Below are 27,027 nucleotides of genomic sequence, written 5' to 3' on the forward strand. Positions count from 1 at the left end.
ATTTCCAGGTAGGTTCACTTTATGAATTGTTTTACAGCAATCATGTTTTAAACATTGTCTACTGTAAACAACAAAAATGGAAGTCTTAATGTTTTCTGGGCATTCTGGCTAAATACTGAAGACTGCACAAGCGTCCAGTTTCACCCATTTGATACCCAATAAAATGATCGTTGAGGCTTTTTTCTGAAAAGCATAAACCCACAAGGATGGGGAAAAGAGACAAGAACTGATGGGCTCAAGGACAATTCCCAGCTGGGCATGGTGGTGCAGGCCTAAAATCCCCACTGGCTCAAGAGGCGAAGGCAGGAGTATCGCAGGTCCAAAGCCAGCCTCAGCCACTTAGCAAGGCCTTAAGCAACTTAGTGAGACTCTGATTCTAAATAAAATATAAAAAAGGGATGGGGATGGGGATGTGGCTCAGTGGTTAAGCACTCCTGCGTTCAGTCCCTGGTACCAAAAAAAAAAAAGAAAGAAAGAAAGAAATTCCCCGAGTAGGAAAGATGAGCTAACTGGCTCACCACCCAGGTTCCTAGGAACTGAGCACATGTGAAGAGCAGGCCCAATCCATAGGGTTTTCTGTGAGGTTGGAAAAATCTGGCCCTTTGCTCTCTGGCAGAGGGTGGGGTCTGGGCACCAGCAGTTGAGGAAAGGAACTGACCTTCCTCAGCATTTTCTCATTCTACTCCCTGGACATTCAGGGAGAATATGCCAGAGAAATCTGATCTCTGGAGACCTTGCTCAGAGGCCCCACACTATCAATCATGTCTCTCAAGTTTGGGGAAACCCACAAAGTTAATTCCCCTGCTGAGAGAAGGGGACAAATGCCATGAGTACCCTAGTGCTACTAGATTTGCTTCAAAATGCAATTCCTGCACTTCCTAGAGGCAGATGGCAAGAAGGGACTTGCTGCCCTGGTGTCACCAAGTGCTCCCTTCCCAACCTTGACCTGAAGCATAAGCCAAGGATCACCAGACACTTGAGGAACAAGAAGAGAAGTGACAAGGCAACACACATGCTAAAGCTGGGGGTGGAGAAAGTGCTGCCATCGTAAGCTGACCCAAGGGGGCTGAACAGGGGCTAGTTCAGGACATCTTGACTGGCAGCGTGAGGCAAAGCAAGCACTCCACTGAGTCCCACATAACAGTTCCAGAAAGACGAGGAAACGTAAAGACCTGCATTTCCAGATGGAACGTCCACCAAGCACAGGCACAACGGATGAATAAAAGTAAACACTAGGACATGGAAAACAAAAGGAAACTCTCGCAAATTTCATAAGTAAAAGTGCACCCAATCTACTGGAAAGGGCCGAGGAAACAATGAAAGAACTGCCTTCAAAAATCTGAAGTTATTACCAATCTAAAGTTTTAGAATAGGCCTAAGTATCACAGTAGAACAGCTAAGATGCAAAGGCTCAAAAATACATACTTCCCTTTCCCCACATCCTTTCTCAGGAATCTCCTGGAGGAGCTATTCCTCAGGATGAAGGAAAAAAAAGATCAGCATGTAAAGGTGAAGGTCAAATGATTTGAGAATTAGGAAAATGAAAACTGACAACATCAGTATACCTTGACAGACTCAGATGGGTACTCACTGTTGAACTGAAGTACACAGAAAATCAAATTCAGCATTATCCCAAAGGAAACCAAAAGTGCAGGAAAGGAAAGGGGAGGGGTGTAAGAAAGGCAAGTTACTACAAGGGACAAAATCATGCAGATGCTTAAAAAAAAAAGATCAGTATTTGGAGAATGGGATTCTAGGAGTGGGGTTGCAGTTAGGACAGCCTCGAATCTTTCACTATGGGAATATCAACAGTAATGGTAGTATCTGAACGACTGACTCAACACAAGAAAGGATAAATTTAGACGAGTAGTAAATATCAAAAATTAAACTGGAAGAACATTTGCAAACAGGGCTCCAGGCTCAATCCCCAGCCCTGCAAAAGTGAACAGGAAGTGTTGCCTGGAGGGCATCAAGGGAATAAGAGACAGCTGTTCTTGTAACGAACTTTTTGAAAACTTATTTACCTGTGGTTTAAAAAAAAAGAAAACTCAAAAATACAAGATTTCTCCAGGAAAACTTATGTACATATGGGACACCTGGGACATAATGGGTTGAGGTGATGTAGTTCGCCCAGCCTCCACCCTCCCAGGCTCTCCACACAGGGATCTTTGGTCGTGAGCCCTGGCCTAGACATGCACACATGCACACACACGTCCCACGTCCCAATGTACATGTCTGCACATGGGCAGCCTGCAACAATTCAACAGGCCCGAACATGAACCCCACTCACCACCCCCTGCTGTGTGGTTCGGCTATGGACTCACCCACTTTCCCTTTGTCCCTCTAGTGTGAACATGAGAACCTCAACAATCCGCGATTTTAAAGTGAGGCAAACACACTAGGAGCTTGTTCATCAAGTTCTCAAAAATGCAAGTATTACCAGTCATATGATTCAAGAATTTATTAAGTCATACATGCAAAACATACTGCTAATTGCATTAGCAAAAGATCAATGTAAAAACACTCCACAATTCTGCAACTGTCAATTTAAAAAATTTTGTTCTAGTGGTTGAAAGGACCAACATTGTGTTCTTGCCAGTGAGTTAAGTTGTACAGAACATTGTTAGCACTAGCACAGTTTACAGAACCTCACAGACCCAAAGGAACATCATTAGGCAAAGCCACAACAGGAAGCGTGTGTCCGTGTGTGTGAGGTAAACAGGGTCAGTATTAGTCACGTGACAGTGTTGGTAATCTGGCAAGACAGTGATGTTAAGAAGGTTCATAGTTGAAGAATATCTAAAATATTTTAAAAACTGTAAAGCTGCAACACATGATTTTTACACCTAATTACTAGAAAACTAAGGAAAGCACTTATTAGTTTTGAATAAAGTAACATGAAAACAGGAACGCACTTTTACTAAACTACAAAAAAAAAAACTAATGCATTATCAGAAAGATTTATAGTACAAGTAGGAGGCATATTGCTCATTAAGAGGGGTTCTATAAGAAAAGCACTTACTAAGTTAGCAACTATGGGAATGGCCAGTTCAAAGGTGAATTAAATGCCCAATTCTGGGAGGGATGGCAAGTATAGGAAAATGGAAAAGCTTAAGAAAAGACACTTAATACCAACCTTTCTTCATCTACTGCATTTGACAGAAATTAACCTTTAAAAATCTTTACCCGTGACACTTTTCAGTTGATTTATTCGGTGTACAATGTAGTGTAAATTAATCTCCACTTCATATTTAGGCAAAATACTGTCTTCATCCTTTGATCACGTCGTGTTTCACACACTCCACCCAGCACACCCATGACTAGGAACAGAATACTTCATTAGAGGAAACGTGAATGAGAGTTCTGTTCAAAGTCTCTGCAAAAGCTAGTCAACTGATTAAAAAAAAAAAAAGCTCACTATGAAATCAGAAACTTATCCAAAGAGCTGAGTTATGCTCGTTTCATTACGACATACAGTACAGTTACGTGATGAACATGGGCTGATAAGTTACTGGTGCGTTAAACGGCAACATGTCATTAAGGAGGCTGTGCTGCTTCACATGATCTGAAACTACTCGGAAAGCGTCTGCACCTCCTGACTTCAGAAGTGCAGTCTTCTCAAAGGTCTCCCAACAGTTTAGTGCTCTGTGTTCTCAGCACAACAACGCAACTTAGTTCAGAAGGTATTTTGGCAACTCTTAATCTGAGCAAGAATAAGGGGCTTTTGAAAAATAAGGCTTTAAGAAGGCTTGTCATTTTAGGGCTAAATTTTAATAGAACGTGAGTTTGAACTCATACATGTAAAACCCTTAAAATTACTGATTGGTTCAAAATGGTTTTATGGAAAAATTAATCTGTAACAAAAACTTGGCATTGAGTGCGAAGGCTCCACCGTTTTTGAGCAAAGCATACAAAGGTTCCAAGGGGCAGGACCAAGAATGAGGGACTTGGACATTTACAACAGCAGGCATTTTCTCTTCCTCTTCTTGACAGGAGGTGGGCAGAGAACTGCTCGGATAGCTTCATCAAACACTGTCTTGAGGCCTCGCTGTGTGAGTGCTGAGCACTCCAGGTATTTTACAGCACCTGTGAGACACAGCCACACAGCAATGTACACTCAGCATGACGCAAAAATAACACGACATGACTCCTGATCAGAACAGCAGCAAAAGGCTGCTCCCCTGGAACCCTGCACCTTCTATTGGTGTGACATGGCACCACAGAGCCAACTCCCAGGCCTGCCCCCACCTCCCAAGTGCTAACACTAAGGCCCAGAAGGCCTTGCTTATTAGCTGGCTCCCCAAAAGTAAGCCAGATCCCAAGCAGGAAAAATACACATTCTTTACTTCCCCAAACTGAACTCTAGCCTCGTCACTAAGGTAAAAGACGTGCAAAGCAGAGAGAAAAATGCAGGATTTCATACCAATCTCCTTAGCCATGGCTAACCCTTGTGGATAGGTGATGGGAGTCAGCTTCTTCTCCTTCAGTTTCTCAATTGTGTCTTTATCATCTCTAAGATCAAGTTTCGTTCCCACTAGGATGATAGGAGTGTTGGGACAGTGGTGTCGTACTTCCGGATACCACTAGATGTGAAGAAAAGAACAAAGTCTGTACCATTTCCCATAGATGTCCTTGACGTAAGTCACAATAGGTGCCCAAATGTGCCGACCACCCCACTTCAGCCACTGCCTGCCCCAGAGAGCCTTCATGCCCTCCACATCTTCCATCTCAGCCTTAAGGAACTGTAAGAAATATTCTAGCAAGCTAGGGCTCCTGGGATTAAGGACCTGCAGAACAGGCTCCTCAAGGAATCAAAGGAAATCACTTTGTTTTTGGGAAATCATATCCAATTCTTAGGATCGTCTCAGAAAATTCACCATCTATTCGGGGATAAGAATACACAAACTGCCAGGAGCAGTAATGCATGCCTTATAATCCCAGCTGCTCAGGAGACTGAGGCAAGAAGATCACGAGTTCAAAGTCAGCCTCAGCAATGGTGAGGCACTAAGTAACTCAGTGAGACCCTGTCTCTAAATAAAACACAAAATAGGGCTGAGGATGTGGGTCAGTGGTTGAGCGCCCCTGTGTTCAATCCCTGGTACCAAGAAATAACAACAAAAAAATATACAAACTATCTAGTGAAACACTCTGGCTCTGCCACCAACTGCCCCCTCTAATGTCCCTGATTATTATAATCAAAATGGTCTTCCTCCCTCCTATTTCACTGCATTGGTCAAAGATGCAATCAAAGAGAAATGGTCATGGGCTGGGGCCAGGGCTCAGTGGTAAAGCACTTTGCCTAGCATGCATGAAGCACTAGCACTGGGTTCAATCCTCAGCACTGAATAAAAATAAATCAAGGTATTATGTTCATCTACAACTGAAAATATTTTTCAAAAAGTAAAATTAAATGATCATTAGACTGACTCCAAAGTGAGGAAAATGGTGAGGGTCACCATTTTCTAAATGGCACCTGAAGCTTTAGAAATCTATATCCTAGGGCTGGGGCAACAGCTCAGTTGGCAGAGTGCTTACCTTGCAAGCACAAGGCCCTGGGTTCAATCCCCAGTACTACAAAAAAATATAAAAGTAAAAAATAAAAAATAAAAAAAGGAAATCTATATCCTAAAGCCATTGCTTAAAAACTGATTAGGTTACCAAGTAGGAAAATCACTAAAACCAATTTAAATAACTGAAAATTCCTAGCACTAAATAATATTTTTATATTGTTGCTTTCAAGGTTTAAAATAAGCATTAAGCCAGGCATGGTGCATGCCTATAATCTCAGCTGCCCAGGAGGCTGAGGCATGAGGATCACAAGTTCAAGGTCAGCCTTAACAATTTAGTGAGACCCTGTCTCGAAATTAAAAACTAAAGGGCCAGGGAGGTAGTTTGGTAGTAATGCACTCCTGAATTCAATCCTCAGTACCAAAAGGAAAAAAAAAAATCCTACTTACCTTTGCACGGACATTTTCAAATGATGCAGGACTCACAAGGGAAAAGCAAATTAAGAAAACATCCTATAAGAAGGAAACAGGAAAGCATTCAGAAAACAATCTTAAAATAAGGAAGGTACTTTGCTTTCTAAAAGCTGCTGGGAATGAGTCATTGGGTGCGGTGCTTACTGGTACCAGTAGCTGATGTCAGAGGCCGGCTCCCCCACTCACCCCCCAGTCTGTCAGTTAGCTCCCAAACCAGAACCAGCACATCAAGCAACCAGTGAATTGTGAGAAAGAAAGGGGGAAAGACAATACTGAAAGCTGTTGGGAGGCAGGGGAAACATCAAATCGGACTCCCCCCCCCCCCCAGGGGGGGGGGGGGCTCTTTTTCCCAAACTCTCAACTGGAAGCCTAATCATGTTATAAACAGACAAAAAAAGTATGATAGTAGCCTTTCCAACGCTTCTGTAAAACGTGATCTCTCAGTTTCCCAAAAGCAAAGTCAATTTTAAAAACATTATCTACAAACAATATGCTTCTCATTAAGTTCTCCAATTGCAGGTTAAGTACAAACATTTTTAGACTATCACTGAATTCCAATTAAACTTCTGTCACAGTCCCTGGTCACAAAATAGGGGCTTAGTATCTTCCCCATCCTTCCCTCTCAAAGAAAGGGTAGTTTAGTGTGGAAGTAGCATCTTCCTGGCTGAGAACCACCTGGAAACTGTCTCTCACTCTCCAGCACAACCAGGGCTGCTGGAAACTTGCCCCCAGGGCAGCTGTTGCTAAATAGAGATGCAAAGGAAAAGCAGTGCAGAATAAATACTTGGAGAGAATTTCTGGTTAAACAGAAAATACCTGACCTTTTCTTCTCATCTGGTATTGTACATACAGCAAAATTCAAATATTTACCTGTATAAAAAATGCCCAAGAGTTTCTAAAATGCTAGGTTTATAAAATATATCCCTAGAAAAAGGCAATTATGCTGCTCTGTGAAATGCATACAATTCCCAAGCTAGCACTTTAAACCATCCAGCTGGTTATCTTGTACCTGAAAAGGAAAGAAACATCCCATACAACAGCTTTTTTATAAATAACATTGCTTAAATACTGGCTCATGCACAAGCTTGTCCAAGAATCACCAGGGCATCCCAGCATCCAAGTTGATTGCAACCATCTCAAAGCATAAGTGGGTTAGCTCACCAGTACCCCACAGCCATCAGACAGCCCACCAGACAGCCCACCACATAGGACACCACACAGGACACCACAGCGAAGAGAGAATGCTCTTGCAGCAATGTTAGTCCTGCCCAGGCTCAACACAAAGCCACCCCTGTGAGCTCCCAGGTGGATTCTCCACACCTCCATCTCCAACCAGGCCAGAAGGGGCCCTCTGACAAACCCTTCCTTTCACGTGGAAGGAGGGGATCAAGGAGTTCACAAACTGCTTCAATCAAGCCAGTAGGTAACCTGTCACGCTCCAATGAAAGCTTTTTTCATCAAGCAAAACCCCACCTTGAGTGAATTACATACAAAACACTCAAGGTATCTGAGGTTCAATAAGAATTCCTAGGAAAACTAAGTGAAATGAGAGAACAGATAAAGCTTGAGACTTAAGTCAATTGAAAGTCTTACATACGGCAATTGGCTTGTCTTTGCCCCTGGACGTTTTATCCTTACCATACGTGTCTCCAACCTAGTAATGCATGAGAACTTTGTTTAAGTTCAGTACAAACTTAAGAAAATAAAATAAAAATCAATGTAATCCTGTTATTTATTCTTTATCAGAATTTCATCTCAAACTTCCTGATAATGATTTAAGACATCTTTGATGCCAAATGCCATTGAATCATTGAAACCTGGCAAAAGGAGGTGTGCAGTTCAACAACGGTCAAGTCAGATACACACCTGGGGTGCAACAAGGTGTTCCTTCTACCTGTGGAGTGCACGCCAGAATTTAACACTTTCTCACACAGCTGGAAATGTTAAGTGTCCCTTAACATAAAGGGCTGCTCATGTCCTGTCACTGGCATACGTGAGACCAAGCAGCTCTTCAAAGAGCTCTGTGCAAGTTCTTACAGACAAGCCCTGCTGAAGCCTAAGCAAACAGAAAAGGCACCTGCCTCTGAAACACGCCTGTAAACCAGACTTGAGGATTTTCCCAGGACACAGCCAGAGCTAAGAGCTCACAATTCTAACACCGTCTGAACACGAAAAGCTCCTGTGCAGAACAGTGTTCCTGTCTTCCCCCTAGTTCTCAGTGCACTCTGGATTTAGACTTGCATTACTGAAATGAATGGTGCTGTTCAAAGTAAGACTTTCAATTCCAGACCCCACTGAGGATTTGGTGAGGTTGGTCCTTAGAGACAAGCTTTAGAAGTTAACATTTCCAGTGTGTATCACAATGTTTTCCCTTCATTTCTTGTTCCAATAAAAATCACCAGACTCACTCTTCCAACACAGAACCCTTAGGATCCTTCTAAGGGCAAAGGAGAATTATATTTATTTCATTTCACTCAAGCCTCTCTGATTTATAATTCAAAGATAATATTTGTTTCCCTAACTCTCCTGGTATAATGTTTGGGCTGTTTTTAAAGATCTGTCCTCCAAAGGAGTTGACATGGGGCCAAATTTTCATTGTGATACATACTGAGATCAGTCACAAAAAAACAGACTCAAAATACCATCTAATCGCATTTGTGGTACCCTTTTCTTTTCTTTTTTTTTTTTTTTTTTGCGGGGCTGGGGATCAAACCCAGGGCCTCAAGCACTCTACTGACTGAGCTGTATCCCCAGTCCCCCCCTTTTCAATTTTTAAGAACATCTTTTCTAATGGATAAAGGACATGCACAACAGGAGCCAAGCAGTTCCAGTTCCCCTCCTATGTGAGCACGGCACCATCTGCCTGTTCCTTCCTTGGTGCTTTTTCTTCCCCCAACCTAAATATAGCTTTCAGAAAACATGTCTGGTGCTTCTGACGCTCGCTTTCTGCCATCAATTCCTTCCAGCTCTGCTTTACTAAGGCCACTGCATGTTTTCCTAAGGCCAAGAGCTCTATTCTTCCCTGTCCTTGTAACCCTCGGCAAGCACTCCTCAAAACACAGGTCTCTCCCAGGGTCTCTCACTTTCCCTCCTCAGAAGTCACCTGGGTGTTAGAACACCTCCAGTCACTGGCCTATCTGCTGTGGACTTGAACACTACTACTTTCTTGAGAGCACCAGGATGTTTCTAACTATACCAGATGCCCAACATGCCTTTTAAGAAAGTGGCAAGTCTTCAGTGTCTTCATTAGTCTTCTATCACAAGCCACTTCCTTCCTCTCTGGTCAGAAGTACAGACAGAGCAATTCCACCTGCGCTCCTCTGCCTGTCTGTAGTACAGTCCCCACCAATGGGCCTGCTCGTAGTAGATAGAATGCGACTGGGCAGACACCTGTATAGCTGAAATCTCACTATTCCAAAAGCAGCACTGTTTCTTTCATTTTATTCTCTAACACATGTTTTCCACCTGTATTTTACTGTCAGGCTTGGAATTCTGCCCTGCCCCAACATGGTACTGGGGAATTGAACCTACTTCAATGAGCTGCATCCCCAGCCTTTTATTTTTTTTAGAGACAGGGGCTTACAAAGTTGCCCAAACTGTCCTCAAACTTGCAATCCTCCTGCCTTAGCCTCCTGATTAGCTGGGATTACAGATGTGTGACACTGTGCCCAGTAGAATTTATTTTTATTAATACAGGCATTCTATACACAGGGAAAATACCAGGATATATATACGCATAACAGAGAAAAGGCAGAACTAAAAAAAGCTGGACATGTGTTATCAGTGAGGAACCTCTAAGAAAACAAGCTTGGGAAAAAGAAAAGCAGTCCACCACCTGGGAAGTAGCCTGGTGCCCACAGCTTTGTGGCAGTGGGCCTGTTAAATGTAACAATTTCTCAGAACACCAATATCAGACAAGGCCCTATGTGACCACAATGAAATGAGAACAAAAGTAAAGAAAAAGTAAGACAACCTTATATTCTTGTCTAAGTGCAGACAATCTAAGAATCACTGCAAACGATAAAATCGATACACATCCACCTCTCCTAGTAAAGGAGTTAACTACTTCTACTAATCATAGCTTCAGTTTTGCTGTATTCCCCCACCTACTAGATAAGATTAAAATACACCAATGCAGAATTACCCTGCCTCCTGACAGCATTCATCCACAACTAGGTAGGGCTCCCTTTTTGAGCCCTATCACTCCCCTAATCTTCAACGTAAGAGCAAAGGTACATCTCTTTCATGGCAGAAAGCAGCAAATCCAATTATGCTTAACTATAAGTGTATTCCTAATGACCTGTGGCTGGAGGACACTGACCCAACTAACAAAAGCCTCTTGAAAATCAAAATTTCCCAGCTAAGCCAGGAGTGGTGATACACACCTATAATTGCAGTGGCTCGGGAGGCTGAGGTAGGATGATCACAAGCTTAAAGCCAGCCTCAGCAAGTTGGCAAGGCCCTAAGTAACTTAGTAAGACCCTGTCTCAAAATAAAATATAAAAAAGGGCTGGGGATGTGGCTCAGTGGTTAAGTACCCCTACATTCAAATCCCAGTAACCACCCCCACCCCAAAAAAATTTCCAGCTAAATAAAGCATGGCTTTTCTTTTATCCAATGATGTTGCAACAGTTTAACCCAGTATTAACCCATATTGTTCCATCATTCCAGATGTGGACCACCTATAAAAACTTAAACCGAATAGTTCTTTGGGTTGGCATGAGGGTAAGGGGAATAAATAGAAGGTTGATGGTGAGCAAATCCCCTACTTCAAGCTTCAAAACCTCCTCAATCCTAGCAGTCCTTCCAAAGACAGACTCAATATAACTGATATTCCTTTGTAGGCTTTCCTACAATACAGTCTCTAACACAACTAGGCTGTCCCAAACCTCTGGTAACAGAATTATTTACCTTTATACAAAGTAGGTTGGGAAAGCATCAAAATCTGCATGTGCTACATGCCCAGGCAGATTTCGAGGGATTCGTGCTATGAGACCTACAAGACTTGTCTAAAATGAAAAAACCATGGCAGCAGGGTCTACGGTGATTCCATGTGTGCTAAATATAAATATGCCCATGACAGGATCGAACATGTTTTCCTCATTAAAGGACAAAAAACCATTGTGTTGAAGGCACAAGCACAATCAGAAACCTAAATGTTTAAAAAATAATAATAATAAAATGAAGCTTGAGGGGCTGGGGATACAGCTCAGTTGGTAGAGTGCCTGCCTCGCAAGCACAAAGTGCTGGGTTCGATCCCCACCACTGCAAAAAAATAAATAAATAAAATAAAATAAAGCTTGAGTAATAAAATGTTGAGAGGAAAAAAAGAAACCCTTAGAGTTAGCAAAAAATCATACTAATTATGGTAATTTTGAAATAATATGTGAAAATTTATTATGTTTGTAGAATTGAAAACTTGGGACTTAATGGGTTAAAACCCTCAAACCAGGCATGGTGGCACACACCTATAATCCCAGTGACAGGAGAATCACAAGTTCATCCCGACTTTGTTGAGACCCTGTCTCAAAATGGTAGTGAGTGGGGCTGGAGTTGTGGTTCAGTGGTAGAGCTCTTGACTAGCATGTGTGAGGTACTGGGTTCGATTCTCAGCACCACAAATAAATAAATAAATAAAATAAAGGTCTATCAACAACTTAAAAACAAAAAGGTGGTGGGGGTGGGGATATAGTTCAGTGGTAATATGCCGCCATGCTCTATCCCCAGGGGAAAAAAAAAAAGGTGAGGGGAGGGCTGACCCAAACAGAGGCCTAGCATCTCAGCAAACAGGCCATATGTGCATCACCCAGATCACACACCCACAGGGCACAGCCTTGTGATGCTGGCACACCACTCATGTTCCTACTCCTGTCACTGGGCCCAGCACAGTGAAACACAAGTGACCTACACAACACAAGATCTTGGATTTGAGCATTACTTTGATCTACCTATATGAGCCTGCAGTACTTATAAAATATAGAGAAAATGAAGGTAACTTATTGAAGGATAGAAAAGCCCTAAGGATTATTTAATTTGGAAAAATAACTTGAAAGGTAACTTCAAGTGAAAATGATAACTAGCTGCTCACTATCTTGGAGAACAAAGTAGAAACTACTGGTTTAAACAAGATTTAGTTACACAGAACTGTCCAACAGAGAAGATGCCAACCTTAAATAATAAGAATCATAACATCTCTTTTTTGCATGGACTAAATAAGAAATCTACTTGGCCCTTCAGGAGTGGGTTTGAACAGTCTTGGGTAAGTCACATATAAAGCCCTGTAGTCCAAAGAGCCAAACTCAGAGATCAAGTTCCATTCAACACTAAGTTGAGAGGTTTCCCTTTTGTCAATAAGACACCAAGGTGCTCTCCTGCAACTCCCAGGCTCAATCATCTTGGTAGGACACTGTGATTCAAAGGAATGAGACATGCAGGGACTGGTACCAAAGTATTTGGGCCTGCTCCTGAGCTGCCAAGATCATTTCCTTGGAGAAAGGCGTTCAAGCAGGCAAGTCTTTTAACTGCTAGTGAGGTGCTCCTTAAGCACCACCACTCACCCTCCCCAATTCTGGCACATGCTGTATTACACAGCAGTCAGTTTATGGGTCTTTCTGCAAGCTACTTGAGGGCATGATTCATGTCTTTCTCCTTTCTTTCTACTCAAATACTTTAAAGGGAAACAGTCCACTGCTATACACTGGCAAGACCTAGAAAGTCTAAGTATTAAGCCCCATAAGTACAATTCTCTCTTTGATTTCATGCCTCAAACACAGCTTTCTTCAATCTAAGAGTTCATCTTACTTATCTGTGCTCCTCAGCAGAATGGGACTCTTGCCAAGTCACCTTTGACTTGCTATGATTGACTTCCTTAGAGAAAAAGGCCTTGCCCTATCCTGTACCCCCTGAGTCACAATGGGGTGGCTCTCATTTCTCAGAAGTGATGCCACACCCTTTCAGATTATCCAAAGGTTTAGAGATTCCTATTCTACCAGTCACTGTTTTTAAATCCACTTAAAATTTGGAATGATTTGCCAAAAACGGTGGCACACACCTGTAATCCCAGTAGCTCAGGAAGCTGAGGCAGGAGGATCTTTGAGTTCAAAGCCAGCTTCAGCAATTTAGCAAGGCACTAAGCAACTCAGTGAGACCCTGTTTCTAAATAAAATATATAAAAGGGCTGGGGATGTGGTTCAGTGGTTAAGTGCCCCCGAGTTCAATCCCTGGTAAAAAACAAACAAACAAAAAAAAGAATGATTCAACACCCACTGATTACAGAATAGTTTTCAAGATAAGTAGGATTTTGAATCATTTGGTATTTATGGGCTGATTTTTAATACTTAATCACAGTTAATTTTTAGCTACAGATTTAACTGAGAAACCACCCAATTCAAACCTCCCATGCTATATTTTTCATCTTTCTTCAGCACTGTTAACTAAAATTCAGCTAACGGACAACGTGCAAAAATCCATAGTTTAGACTATATTTGGCAATACTTCCAGCAAGAAACAAAATGTGCGAGACAATGTTGGTTAGAGGGAAAAGACTATATTCAAGAGTTTAAAACTATCATTAAACAGGAAGTCTGTTTAAAAAAAAAAAAAAAAATAGATTTCAGCAGACTGGAACTACTTGTTTATGTCACCCATAACTTCCTAAGGAAAAGTAATGGTTAAGTTAATTAAGGCTGCCCTACCAATCAGGGCTCAAATCCAGCCTTTCACTAAGCGCTCCCTGATCCCAACCTGGACCCCTTGTTCAACACAGCTTGCCCAGCACGTACACAGAAAATGACACTCACCTGGGCACGACTTAGAATTAAGAAGCCTCTAGACTGATAAAATTTTATCAATAAGAATAAAGAGGGCCCAGCACAGTGGCACACGCCTATAATCCCAGTGGCTCGGGAGACTGAGGCAGGAGGATCAAAGCCTGCCTCAGCAAAAGCGAGGCCCCAAGCAACTCAGTGAGACCCTGTCTCTAAATAAAATACAAAATAGGGCTGGGGGTGTGGCTCAGTGGTCGAGTGACCGAGTCCCGGTACCAAGAAGAAGAGGAGGAGGAGGAGAAATCCAAACAATTAATACTAGAGTGTGTGCACTATGCCAGGAATTTCCTATGTACATTACATGTATGAACTCACTGAAGAAACAGGCAAAAACTAGAGAAGATGCTGTCCAAGGTCACATAGCAGGTAGAAAGTGGAAATGCAGGATCTGAACCCAAGGAATTTGCTCTGCTACCTCTTTAAGTACCCACTGTTCTTGCCAGCTACTGCTCTAATTCACTTTTTAATCATTTAGTTGTTTTATTGAGAAGCAAAACGAATCTAAAAATTTTTTTCTGATTGCCCAGCAGACCCATTTTACAAAAATGAAACCTCAATCTACATTGAAAATACGGAGGTCTAAAGTCAAAAAATTATGTATTTATAAGGAAAAAAATTTATTAAGCCCTAAAATTAGTCAACTAACTTGGTTTAAAAAACCTTAATCTTCACTACTTAATTTGATTCTGTAGTGAAAAGCTGTCCCAAAGCAAACCATCTTCAAACTAACTGCTGTTAAAAACCAGTTTGTGAAAACAAAAACATTACCAGTTTATGAGGGGGAAGGTTTAATGAATCTGGTAGTTCTGCTTCCATGAGGAAAGGACAGACTACCCAATAAATAGTATTATATTCTATCCCCACTTGGAGTGGGGGATCAGATACTTGCCTCATACCATACCAAAAATGAATTCTAAATTAAAGATAAAAGTTTAGCCAAAAGCAGCCTGATAAAGCTGGGCACAGTGGCACATGCCTATAATTCCAGCAGACCAGGACTGAGGCAGGAGGATCAAGAGTTCAAAGCCAGTCTCAGCAAAAGAGAGGCCTTGGGCTGGTGACCTGGCTCAGTGGTTAAGTGTCCCTGGATTCAATCCCTGGTACCAAAAAAAAAGGAGATATCCTAAGCAACTCATTGAGATCCTCTCTCTAAATAAAAAAGAAAATAGAGCTAGGGATGTGGCTCAGTGGTCAAGTGTCCCTGAGTTCAATCCCCAGTAATCCCCCCGAATAAAAAGTCTAATAAAACTAAAAGAAAGAATGTTGAACACAAAAGGCTAAATAACTGGTAATGCTCAAAAAGTAAAAATCTGGCTTGCATGTAGGGGGATACCTATAGTAGAACCAATTTATATTGAGTGCTATTATTCAATATACCCAGATCATGACGAAATAAGTAAACCATAGATGATATGCATTAATAAAACATTCAAGAATTGTATACTCTAAGAGACACATTAAAATTCAGTTGTAGTCCTTACTGTTTGTGGATAGGAGAGGGGGCGCAATCTGTCATAATCTTCTTGTCCAGCTGTATCCCATAAGCCCAGATTCACTGGTTTCCCATCTACCATAACATTGGCAGAATAGTTGTCAAAACTGCAGAATGAGATAAAAGTTGTTAGTCACAAAGGATCTAAGTCACTGTCTCAGTAGCATCTCATATTGCATCACAGAGGAGGTATGCTTTTAAGGCAGCAAATGGACCCGGATATTGCCAGGCCAGGAAATGTCCCAAAGGCATAAGGAGAAAGAGCCCCAATATGAGAAAGAAAAATGCCTGAAAAACAAGGACAAACTACAAAATTTAAGTGAAACACATTTTTGTCAGCAATAAAAAACTTTACATTAAAACACAAAAGTAAGACTTTTTCCCCCCAGGAAAAAGTGGAATTAGTTCCTCTTTCTAATCCCACTTGCTGAGTTTTTCATGTACATGTCTTATTCATTTTCAACAAGTTCCCAGAACTCACATCTGAGTATAGGGTGGTACTTGGTATAGTCTTGGTCACCCACACTTACAACCAAAGTACAATGGTAACAAGACACACCAACTTTAGTAGCCACCCATGTTTTCAAAGTGAGTGCACCTGATCACATCAATGTTTAAAATAACTTGAAGCTAGTACACACAAATAAGTTACTACAGGAATCTGCTACTAAGGAAAGGCTTATAGGCTGACAGACACTTAAAAGCATTATTGGTAACACAGCTAATTAAAAAAAAAAAAAAGGGGGCTTTATGATTTTTTTCAGGCTTTGCAATTCAAACCAAGACAAATACACTATTCGCCTGTAAGATAAAAGACAAGGATTTACTTTTTCTATGCTTTTAATACTAAAACTACATGCCTCTTACTATACCGCAAGAGCAGAGTCAAGGTCTAAGGTTCCAATATGATTTATAGAATTAAATGATCAAACTAGTTTGTATAAAGAAAAGGTTTGGGAGTTGCCCATGGCACCACGCAGGTAGCGGAGGTTTGCTGAATGTGGTAATTCTACTTCCATGAGCAAAGAACAGATTATTCAATAAATATTCAATAAACAGAAGTATATACTTTCCCCACTGGTGAGGGGAAAAATAAGATACTTGCCTCATACTATACCAAAAATGAATTCTAAATTAAAGATAAAAACTTTAGCCAAAAAAAAAAAAAAGCCTACAAAAAGATATTAGAGAATATTCTTGCATCATTTAAGTAGAGGGCCAGGAGGAGACTACAGTGATCAGTAATCATTTATTATTAGGGATTTAAGTTCAATCTATATGTGTAGATAAGGAAAATCTCCACCACAAATACAGGACAACAAGGACAGAATACTACCACTTACATACTTTAAAATGTGCAATGGCACTTTCATGGAGCACCTAAGTAGTGTGTTGCAGGGTAGGACTTAAAGCCATTCCTCTCCCATAGTATCCCTGCCTTCACTGGGATGCACAAGATGCAGATGTGAAGACAGCTCACTGCAGCCACAGGGTGGTACACTATGAAGCTTGGCTACTTGAGGCTCCCTGGTAACCCACTATCAAAAAGGTAATTTTCTTTCTCCACCCAATTAGGCTGCTTGTGGGGAAGAAGCAGCCCAGTGGCCATTTCCATCCTCCTACCTGCCCACCCTGGTTTCAACTGTAAAGCCTATAACTTAGCAGTGACAGAGAACCAACTGATGACTTGCCAGAAAAAGCCAATTAAAATCTAATGGAATGCTTCACATTCTACCTCCTGTAGAGTCAAATTTATCTGAAACTCTTACATTCACAAGACTTCTTCTCTGACCAATTTCTGGGCAGGCTCCTTTTGTCCAGCTCTAGTCTTCTTTATATTACTACCAGGTGCTATCTCTCACACTAAATTTTATCTTTGTTTCCTGAGTATCTAAAAATCAGAAAAGCAAAGCTGTGTTTGTTCCATCATATGAGAAAACTACATTAAATTGACCAGGTTATTTCTTAAAAGTCCAAAATACTTACAATTAGATTCCAAACAATGTTTGAGAAGAAAACAAATTGTATCAATTTATACAAACATTAAGGGTTTACAACAAAACAAATGGAAAAAAATTTCAGAAAAATTTATCAGACAACTCCCAACTTAACTGAAGATACTTACACAGTAGGGATATACTCTCCAGGAAATGCATTGGTTGTATAACTGATCAGTAGGCAAGTTTTACCTACAGCGCTAAAAGGAGAAAAATAAAACTGCTTAGTAGACATGAACACAATCATAGCTTTCATTATTGTTAAAATAATTTCTAGAAAAATCAGCATACATACAATCAGTTTCTATAATTTTAACACCACACATACATTTTCATCCTAAAATTCAAAAAAACCAGAATTTTTCAGAAAAGTAGACTTTGGAGCCATCTAGTTCTATTAAGGTATATGGCATTAGTGCCAATAGTCAAGAAACAGTTGTTTCTTGTAGAAGTTACAAAAGGAAGAACATTTGAAAACTTAAAAAATCTCTTTCGTGAACATCTTCCGTGAAAACGCCTTTCATGCAAGAAGTTTTAAGATCTATCCTCAAAGGACGAGTTCATGAATACTAACACAAACAACATACCCTGCCCCTGCAACTTAGTTATTTCTGCTAAGTACTAACTTATTTTGCCATCTCTGAGGGGCACAGCTCAAATTTCCACCCACTTCCTAAAGCCTTCCCTCTGATAATCAGTTATGACTATTCTCTTAGTAGAGATCTTTTAGTTAAAAACTACCACACACAAATGTTCACATGAATTTATCTGTATGCACTTGCCACCTCCCCATCCCGATCCTCGTCATGAGCTTTAAAAAGCAGGGTCTAACACAATACAGTCTAGACACATTAGTTAATAGCTCAGGGATGATGGAGTACATTTCCCAAACAGCTACAATGAGAAAGTAAAAGAGAACCATGTAGAAATAAATATTCAGGACAAGAGCCACCTGTACAACTGGTACTGGGTACAGACTATCAATATTACCAGCACACCATCAGGCAAAAGTCAAAGTGGTGATTCAAAGTCTCCCAACCACCTGAAATGTTTTCAAGAGAGTATTTCTAAAAGTTAAGATCCCTGGCCAGTCGTAGTGGCACACATATCATCTCAGTTACTCAAGAGGCTCCCAAGTTGGAGGCCCATCTGGGCAACTTAGCAAGACCCTATCTCAAAATTTACAAAGGGCTAGTGATGTAACCAGTGGGAGAGCACTTGCCTAGCATGTGCAAGGCCCTGTGTTCAATCTCCAGTACCAAACCAATCAATGGACAACAATAAATTAAGGTCACTGCACCAAAACTTGGGTTATGGTTCAAGTTTTACAGTATTCATAGGTCCACTTCTTCAGGGCCTTCTAAGGGCTCACTTCACCAAATGCCCTCTGTAACGAGCCCAGTTTCTTGTTGTCTTCTGTTGGTTTACCAAGGTTAAGATGATAATAGGGGCTGGATTTGTGACTCAGTTGCCTGGCACATGTGAGGCACTGGGTACAATCCTCAGCACCAAAAATAAATAAATAAATAAAATAAAGGTACTGTGTCCATCCACAACTAAAACAATATTTTAAAAAATGATAACAGTTCACTGTGGTATTGATTTGTAAGTTTTTATTGTTCAATCCCAAATCCTATAGATGAGGATTCACCATACAGAAGGTTTAGTACTTTCCTATTTTCCCTCACACTCGAAAGCTTAAAGTGAAAATGTCTCAACAAGGGCAGATTACAGGCTCATTCAGTCTTGCCAGTACTTGTTTTACTCCTAACATTATTAAGGGCTTAACAGAAGTTGGAACTCCCCACCCCAAAAATCCCACAGTCAAACATTACATCATCAGAAGGTAACTTCCAACTTCTAAGGTTTCCTAAACAGAAATGACTCATTGGATATACATTCTGTGTAAAGCTTAGACTTTCAAAAAGAACCTGTATGAGCAAGAGTCAAAGATTTAGAGTCAGAAGCCTGCATTTAAGATCCAGGACCAACTATCACTAACTGGTTGCAATTTTTTTGCAAATTCCAACTTCCTTTACATGCTTCAGTTTTTGTGTTCATAAAACAAATGCAAAACTATGAACTCCTTCATTAAACTACTGTGAGCATTAACTCAATTTTAATTTATACCAAGTGTGTGCTATACCAGGAAGTACATTATGCACCAAAGGTATTTCAGTGAACAAGACCTCACAGAGCATTTGCACTTATTAAATTTTAAAAAATGAAGATTGCAATCATGACACAGAAATATTGGTATGAGGGCTGGGGATGTAGCTCAGTGGTAAAGTTCTTGCCTAGCACATATAAAGCCCTGGGTTCAATCCTCAGTATTCAAACAAACACAAAAAAATTTTAAGTATGGTGTTATTAAAGATGTCTGGAAATGCACACCAAAAAAATCTAACCTAGTCTTGGGGGTAGACATAGAAGGCTGCAATGTATGCTAAAACTTATGAGGAATGGAATCAGGATGGGCAAACAAAAGCAACAATAGATGGGGAGGCCCAGAGCTAAAAGAAGCCCAGCATAAACTTAATAACAAGAAATATGGGGGCAGTGGTAGAGGAAAATTTGAAGAGGTGTCATCTCTTCTTAAGGAAGTGGGACTGATCCTGCCTGCAAGTCAGACAAGGTTTTAAATTGCCAAGAATACATTTCATTTTCAAAGAAGACTCTGAATACACTATGGAAAGAGGACTGAAGAAGGTGCAACTGGAGGTAGGAAAATAAGGAAGCTGCTGCTGTGTTCCAGGAACCACCTATGGTAGTCTGGACCACAGAGAGGGACTGGAGGGTGAAAATAAATGAGCTGTTTCATTAGCTACTCAGACGCAAAGCAGAACAAGCATTGCTTGGCCATGGTTTGGATGTAGTAGCCGAGAAAGAAAGTGGAGTCTAAGGCCAGGATAAATAAACCCTTTTTCAAAATGACAAATGTTGTGTAGAAAACATTAATATTCTTGCCACTTACTGTCAAAGACAAGCAACTGTATATGTTTTGATTAAGATAAAATATCTTGCTGAGCACAGTGGTAGAGGCCTGTAATCGCAGGAACTAAGGATGCCCAGGCACAAGGATTTGAGACTGTCTTAAAATAAATAATAAAAACGATTGGGATTGCAGCTCCATGGTAAAGCATCCCTGGATCAATCCCCAGTATCAAAAAATAAAAAAGGCATTGGCATAATCTGATACTGGCTGAGAATTTACCATCAATCATTTGCTACAAATGTATGTTCTTTATGAATAAGATTAAATTATGCAATTCCTGACTCTTAAAATAAGTACATGTCCTACCTTTACATTTTTAACTTTTAAAAACAGAAAACAAATTAAGTTTATTTATTCATTCTTTATATAAATCAACTCAAAGTCAACATCCGCACTAGGCAAAACAACTTGAATATAAAAGCATGAAGAATGGCAGCCATATTTGATCACAGCATTGACATTCTTGTAGAATTTCTGGAAGTTAAGCTTTGGAATTTCCAGTTTTGTATATTTAACTGCTGTTAAACCTCTTTTTAATCTTTGAAAGATGTCGTAACTCTAGAAAATGAACATGGGTCTGCTGAAAGAAAACTCATGTCAGTTCTATATTGGATTTTCCCCGAGTTCATGACATTACAATTTTTTAAACCTATCTGTGTTTCCCCTGCTCTATCCTGTACAAATAACCAAGACTAAAGCCAATAACTTATGTTCTGTTATGTTTTCATTTTCCCATTAAGGGAACATTTTACTTTTTTTTTTTTTGCAAACATTATTTCCTGCAATCTATAAACAATAACTTCAAAGTACATAAAAACAATAATCAAGAAGCATTGGTAATCTCCTCACGTTAAAAAAAAATAAAATAAGGGATCTAGGAAGCATAAAGAATTTTCTGCATTGCCTTTTAAGATAAAGTGATCTTAGAAAAGAAAAAAACAGACTCTTCCAAGGACAACTGTAAACCAAAACAAAGAGCATGCTATGTCATCTAAAAGCACACAGATCTTTTTTGGGGGGATACTGGAGATTGAACCTAGGAAGCCACTCAACCACTGAGCCACATCCCCAGCCCTCTTTATATTTTATTTAGAGACAGGGTCTAAGTTGCTTAAGGCCTCGCTAAATTGCTGAAGCTGGTTTTGAACTGCTCAATCCTCCTGCCTTAGCCTCCAGAACCGCTGGGATTACAGGCACGCACCACCACACCCACTAAGCATCTAGATCTTAAGAACAAGTCAGTAGAATCAATCTGGACAACTTTGCAAGACCCTGTCTCAACATAGAAAACTTAAAAGGGCTGGGAATGTAACTCAGTGGTAGAGCACCAAATTCAATCCCTAGTATCTCAAAAAAATAAGTGTCAAATACATATTCATACTCGTTCAATAAATAAAACACTTTGAATGAATGAGAAATAAGGTATGGGCGACTCTATAACAAATGCATACCTATGAGGAACATATAGACAGAAAAAATATGAAGTTCAGTGTTACAAAAACACAAAATCCAAACTGAAATTCTTAAGTTCTATCACCAACAGGGAATATCACAATAAATGAAGTTAGCCAAAACCAAACAAAAACAAAAACAGAAAGCTAGCCATTATCACCATTAGAGGTTCTCTAAAAATTTAAGATTCTATAGCTCAGTCGTACAGTACTTGCCTAGCATATGTTAGGCCCTGAGTTCAATATCCAGCACCACACACACGCACAAAAAAATTAAGATTCTGTTTAAACTTTCTCAAACACTCAAGGCTGAAGAGGCTACATATAAGTTGAATTATGGGCTATCTCTCCCCCTGGAGATAGTCCATGTTCTCTCTTAGATGTGTATTCCTTGCTTTATCTCAAAAGCTTCTCACTGTTGAGAAAGCCCACATTATCTTTTGAATATCTCTGCTTTCCTAAATAAAACCTTTGGGTCTCTGAGAAGGGAAAAGGTGGGGGGGTGGATATTGAAGTGTGAAGCAGACTTTTTTCTAATCCACCCTTCTAGAATCAAGTCCAACTATGGAATAGTGGATGAGTAAGCTCAAGATACAGAGTTCAAAAATACATACCTAACTGCATACCACTCTCTTCTTCAAAATCAACTCCTCTACTAAATTCCCCAATAGTGGAATGTTGTGATAAAGCAGGTAGAGTAAAATGCTGACTGTAGATTCTAGGTGGTGAGAATACAGGCGTTGACAGTACTCAATTTTTCTGTATGCTTGAAATTTTTCATATTAACATACTGGTGGAAAATGTTCCTGATGACATGTGATAACCATATTGACAGTCTTCTAGGAAGACGACGATTAGAAGACAGAGCTACCTGGTGATACAGAGTGAAAAAGTAGGAAGCACTAAGACATTAAATGACTAATGCAACAGAGAGAAGATTATGACAGACTGAAGGTTTCTAAAAATGGCTTCTTAATACCCCTCCACTTAACGCAATCCCAAACTTTTACTAGTACTGTCATTCCACGTCCCCACACTGCTAGGGATTGAACCCAGGGTCTCAGGCATACTAGGTAAGTGCCTATGTCCCCAGTCCTGTCATTTAGAAAAAATTTTAATAGTATTATATATAATTTTGTCAACCATCATCAGAGTCATACACTAAATCTAAGTGTGGAAGCCAGTGCAGAATTCAAACACCTTTATAAGAGGTTAAAACTAAACAGACAAAAAGTAAACCCTATACCTCAAAAACACAGACGATTTATGAAGAACTTAAATTCATGTATCATGCCATCACAGTTCAATGGAAGCATAGTAAACGGCACACATTCCTATAAAGATGATGTCACAAGAAGCATTACACTCAACTGAAAAAAAAAAAAAAAAACCTCCTGGGCAGCAATGTCTCAGTCAGACACTGCTACACAGATCACTAGCCCAATCCAAAAGCCATTTTGCATGAGGTCTTTAAGTCATTCATCCTCCAACTTCTAGTCAACCAAAGTTAAAACAATACTATTAAATACTTTTGTTGGTTGTGGGTACAGCTCAGTAGTGAAGCATATACCATTCCCAGCACCAAAAAAAAAAAAAAAAAAAGTTTTCAATTTTAAAAATTTAAAAAGAGTTGTATACAAATATTTATGAGATGCTGTCTTACCTAAAAAGAGTCAATCTTAGGGCAGAGGTCCCCCTCAAATAAGTTATAGGTCTTACATTCAGGAAAGACTATCTTTAAAAAAAATCTTATCTAATATTTTATACCCAATGCCAATTTACTGCTATAAAGGAAATTATACACCAAAAGAATACAAGCTAAATGATCCTCACTATAATGTGGATATAACATAGTTTATAATTCCTTAGAATATCTTTCAAGTAAGAAAGCTAGAAATTTTGGGACCTCAATCAGTCTGCCTTCATTGCTTTTATTATTTTTAATTCCACAACATTAAGTGGTTTTAAGCCCTACAAAATTTTGGTCCATAGTTACAATTAACAATTTATAAATAAAAGAACATTCAAGCTATAGTATCAGGAAAATTATTTGGTTAGAAGCAGAAAAATATTTCTAGTATAAAAATTATGTATGTACCTAAATTTTTCACTAAAATAATGTTTGCTACATATCATCTCTTAAATACAGCTTAAACTCTCCTGTAAAGGTACATTTCATTTATATTACTTAGCTATATCACTAGTCAATACCAAATGTCAAATACAGTATTAAAAAATCACACTAAAAAACTCAAAGCCAGGAACTGTGGCTTTTTGATGTCCAGTACTATGGACTGAAACCAGGGGTACTCTACCACTGAGCTGCTATATCCCCAGTCCTTTTAATTTTGAGACAGGGTCTTAGTTGCTGAGGCTGGACTTGAATTTGCCATCCTCCTGCCTCAGCTTCCCCAGTTGCTGGGTACCCACCATGCCTCCCAGGAACTACATTTTTTTGTTCTTATATTTCCTCAGAGTCTTCTAGTAACAGAAACAGCAATTAATAACAATGACAACAGTAACTAGCACTTACTAAGCATTCAGCAAGGGGTGAGGCACTTATCAGGCTCTTAATATATAGCATCTTGTTTAGTCTTGTTTAACCTCCCCTTGATGCATCTCTCTTGGGGATGAGTGGTATGCTCAGGGTTACCCCATAAGTAAGTGGTAGGATGGGGATTAAGGGAGGATACAGTTTCCATAGTGGGTATTCAACAAGTATCTGAATAGATTTTAAAATGCTAGGGCTGAGGTTGTGGCTCAATGGTAGAGCACTTACCTAGCATGTGTGAGCCACTGGGCTCAATCCTCAGCACCACATAAAAATAGATAAATAAAATTAATGTTATTTATCCATCTACAACTAAAAATATTAAAAAAAAAAAAAAAAGCAAGCTAGGGCTAAGGTTGTAGCTCAACACCACATAAAAACAAAGGTATCGTGTCCATCTACAACCAAAAAACCACAAAAAGCTAATACAGGGATGGGGGTGTTGCTCAGTGGTTAAAGCACTTATTAACATGTTCAAGGGCTGATACCTAGCAACAGGGTTGAGGGAGCTGAAACAGGACCAGTACAGGTCCATGGTTTGTTAATATTAGTTAAACAATGTATCTGTAGTGTATGTGAATATATATTGGCGGGGGTGAGTACTAGGAATTGAACCCAGGGATGCTTAACCACTTGAGCTACATCCCAAGCCCTTTTTAATAGTATGAGACAGGGTCTCACTAAGTTGCTTAGGGCCTCTCTAAGTTGCTGGAGCTAGCTCTGAATTTACAAGATTCTTCTGCCTCAGCCTCCTAAACCACTGGGATTACAAGCATGCACCACCATAACGTGCTTATATTTTAGTCTTAGAATTCTTCAAATAATACTACATACTATGATTGGGTACTGAATTAGCAGCAATTTTTTTTAATTATTTTTTGGATTGAACCCAGGAGGGCTTTACCAATAAGCTACATCCACAGCACTTTTTGAGACAGGGTCTCACCAACTTGCCCAGCCTGGCTTGGAATTTCAATCCTCCTGCCTCAAGCTCCTAGGTACCTGGGATACAGTGGGATTACAGGCTTGTGCCATTGCAACGGCCAACTTAACTTTTTAAAAAACTAGTATGTAGTACTTTATATTCCACACCACTACTGATTCAGCATTTTTAACTTTTAGAGGAAGATCAGATAACTATATGACATGCAAAGGATCAAAACTTAATTTACAACAACTCATTGAATTCAGTATAAAACTAATTGAACATGTTTTCCGAGTGAAAGCAAAGCTTTCTTTCAAATAGTTAAAGAAAGTAACATATTTAAATTAAGTGCAACTTAAAATGTTTAGTTATATACATAAGATACCAGTAAGGGGGCAAATCCCAAAGGCTGGTTATCTTACAAATATCAGTTGTTTTTCCGTCTTTCATCTGAATTAATTATAGAAACAATTTCAAAAGTACAACTAGAATTGACTAAATAAGTTGAAAATCTATAAATACAGTTAGGGGCCTAAAAGTAAAATCGATGCTAAGGTCAAGTTTCGAGAATATCAACCAAAAATGAACGTGATGCCAGAACTCGAAATTCCTTCAACTTTACTCAACTTCAAAATGTACCAGTTGCATTCTGAGTTTGATGAAGCTGCTAATAATCCTCCGGGCTTCCTTGTTAGCACTAACCTACACAAGCAAAGCTCAGACGCGCAATTTTGCTCGGATTACACTGAGATTCTTGTTTCTACGGGAGGAAAAAAAAAAAAAAAAACGAATAAGACAAGTCTTGTCTTCCTCAAGGGCCTGTAACCACCACGGACAGTAATGAAAAGAAACGCCTTGGGTCACACGGAACCCGTTCTGCTCCAGCCAAACCTAATGCGTTAAGCGAAGGCCAATTTGGAGGGTTTGGGGTTTGTTTTTTGTTTTTTTTTTTTAAATCTTTATGACACCAGGCTCTTCACAACAGTCTCCATCAGATCGGGCCCCTCACAGATAGCATCTCAATTAAGTCCCTCCACGGAAAGAACGAAAATGACCATTGGAGAACCCTTAAAGTGGAGAGGTGCAAGTCAAGCAAGCTGGTGGTCGTCAAGTAAGTTTTGAGGCCACCAAAGTGGCCCGTGCAAACATGCAAGGAACAGGACCGACTCCGGGGGCTGGAGATCAACGCAGAAACCAAAAAGGACTCCTTCTTTCGGGGCAAAAAGGACAACAACCTACAAGCCCGCCTAATCGGTGCGGACGAGGGCGGGCGGCGTCCGCCCGGGAAGAAAGCGGGAGGGTGGAGTTCACTTTTCCCTCCGGCCCGGAGCGTCCGGGCCCTCCCCCACCGAAGAGCCGGAACCAGGCCCGCGCCGCGGCCCGGGAGGGTGGGAGCCGGCGCTCCGCGGGGCCCGCGGCGGCCACGCGAGCCCGGCCCGCGGGCCCAGCCCGCCGCCCCCGGCCCGCCCCGGCCCAGCCCGCCACCCCGGCCCGCCGGCACTCACCCGTCTCCCACCACCACACACTTGATGGCCTGCATCTGGGCCGCTCGCGGGGCCGCGGCGGCGGCCGAGCGCTGAGACAAGAAGCGGCGGGCTCGGGAAGCGGCGGGCAGGCGGACGCGCGGCTGCGGGCGGCGGGGCGCGGGGTGCCGGGGCCGCTGTCCACGCCGCCTCGCCCTCCGCGAACTGGAAGCTGAAGCCCAGCAGCGGCCACCACCCAAAGCTGAGGAAAACTGCAGAGAAACAGGAAATGGCCGCTCCACTCACATCCGGCCTCCCTTCCCCCCGCGCCGGCGCCGCCGCTCCC

The 27,027-nt window shown here is 40.7% G+C and overlaps 1 protein-coding gene across 5 annotated transcripts; it reads right to left on the minus strand.

Annotated features, from left to right (window-relative positions):
• Positions 1-2,715: 2,715 nt before the first annotated feature.
• On the minus strand, positions 2,716-27,027 carry RAC1 (Rac family small GTPase 1). 5 transcript variants are annotated; one of them, XM_079120456.1, is made up of 9 exons: positions 26,724-27,027; positions 22,357-22,613; positions 17,425-17,496; positions 15,515-15,587; positions 15,289-15,406; positions 7,579-7,635; positions 5,958-6,020; positions 4,424-4,583; positions 2,716-4,086 (listed from the first exon to the last, which is right to left on the minus strand). In XM_079120456.1, exons 3-9 carry the CDS (start codon positions 17,453-17,455, stop codon positions 3,956-3,958), a joined length of 633 nt encoding a protein of 210 aa, XP_078976582.1. In that variant the 5' UTR covers positions 17,456-17,496; positions 22,357-22,613; positions 26,724-27,027; the 3' UTR covers positions 2,716-3,955. The 5 variants fall into 5 exon arrangements, with proteins under 5 accessions (XP_078976582.1, XP_078976581.1, XP_078976580.1 ...); XM_079120455.1 differs by lacking the exon at positions 22,357-22,613 and having other exon boundaries at positions 26,724-27,026; XM_079120454.1 differs by lacking the exons at positions 15,515-15,587; positions 22,357-22,613 and having other exon boundaries at positions 26,724-27,024.

Source organism: Sciurus vulgaris (assembly GCF_902686455.1).
Source record: "Sciurus vulgaris genome assembly, chromosome: 18".
Lineage (NCBI taxonomy): Eukaryota > Metazoa > Chordata > Mammalia > Rodentia > Sciuridae > Sciurus > Sciurus vulgaris.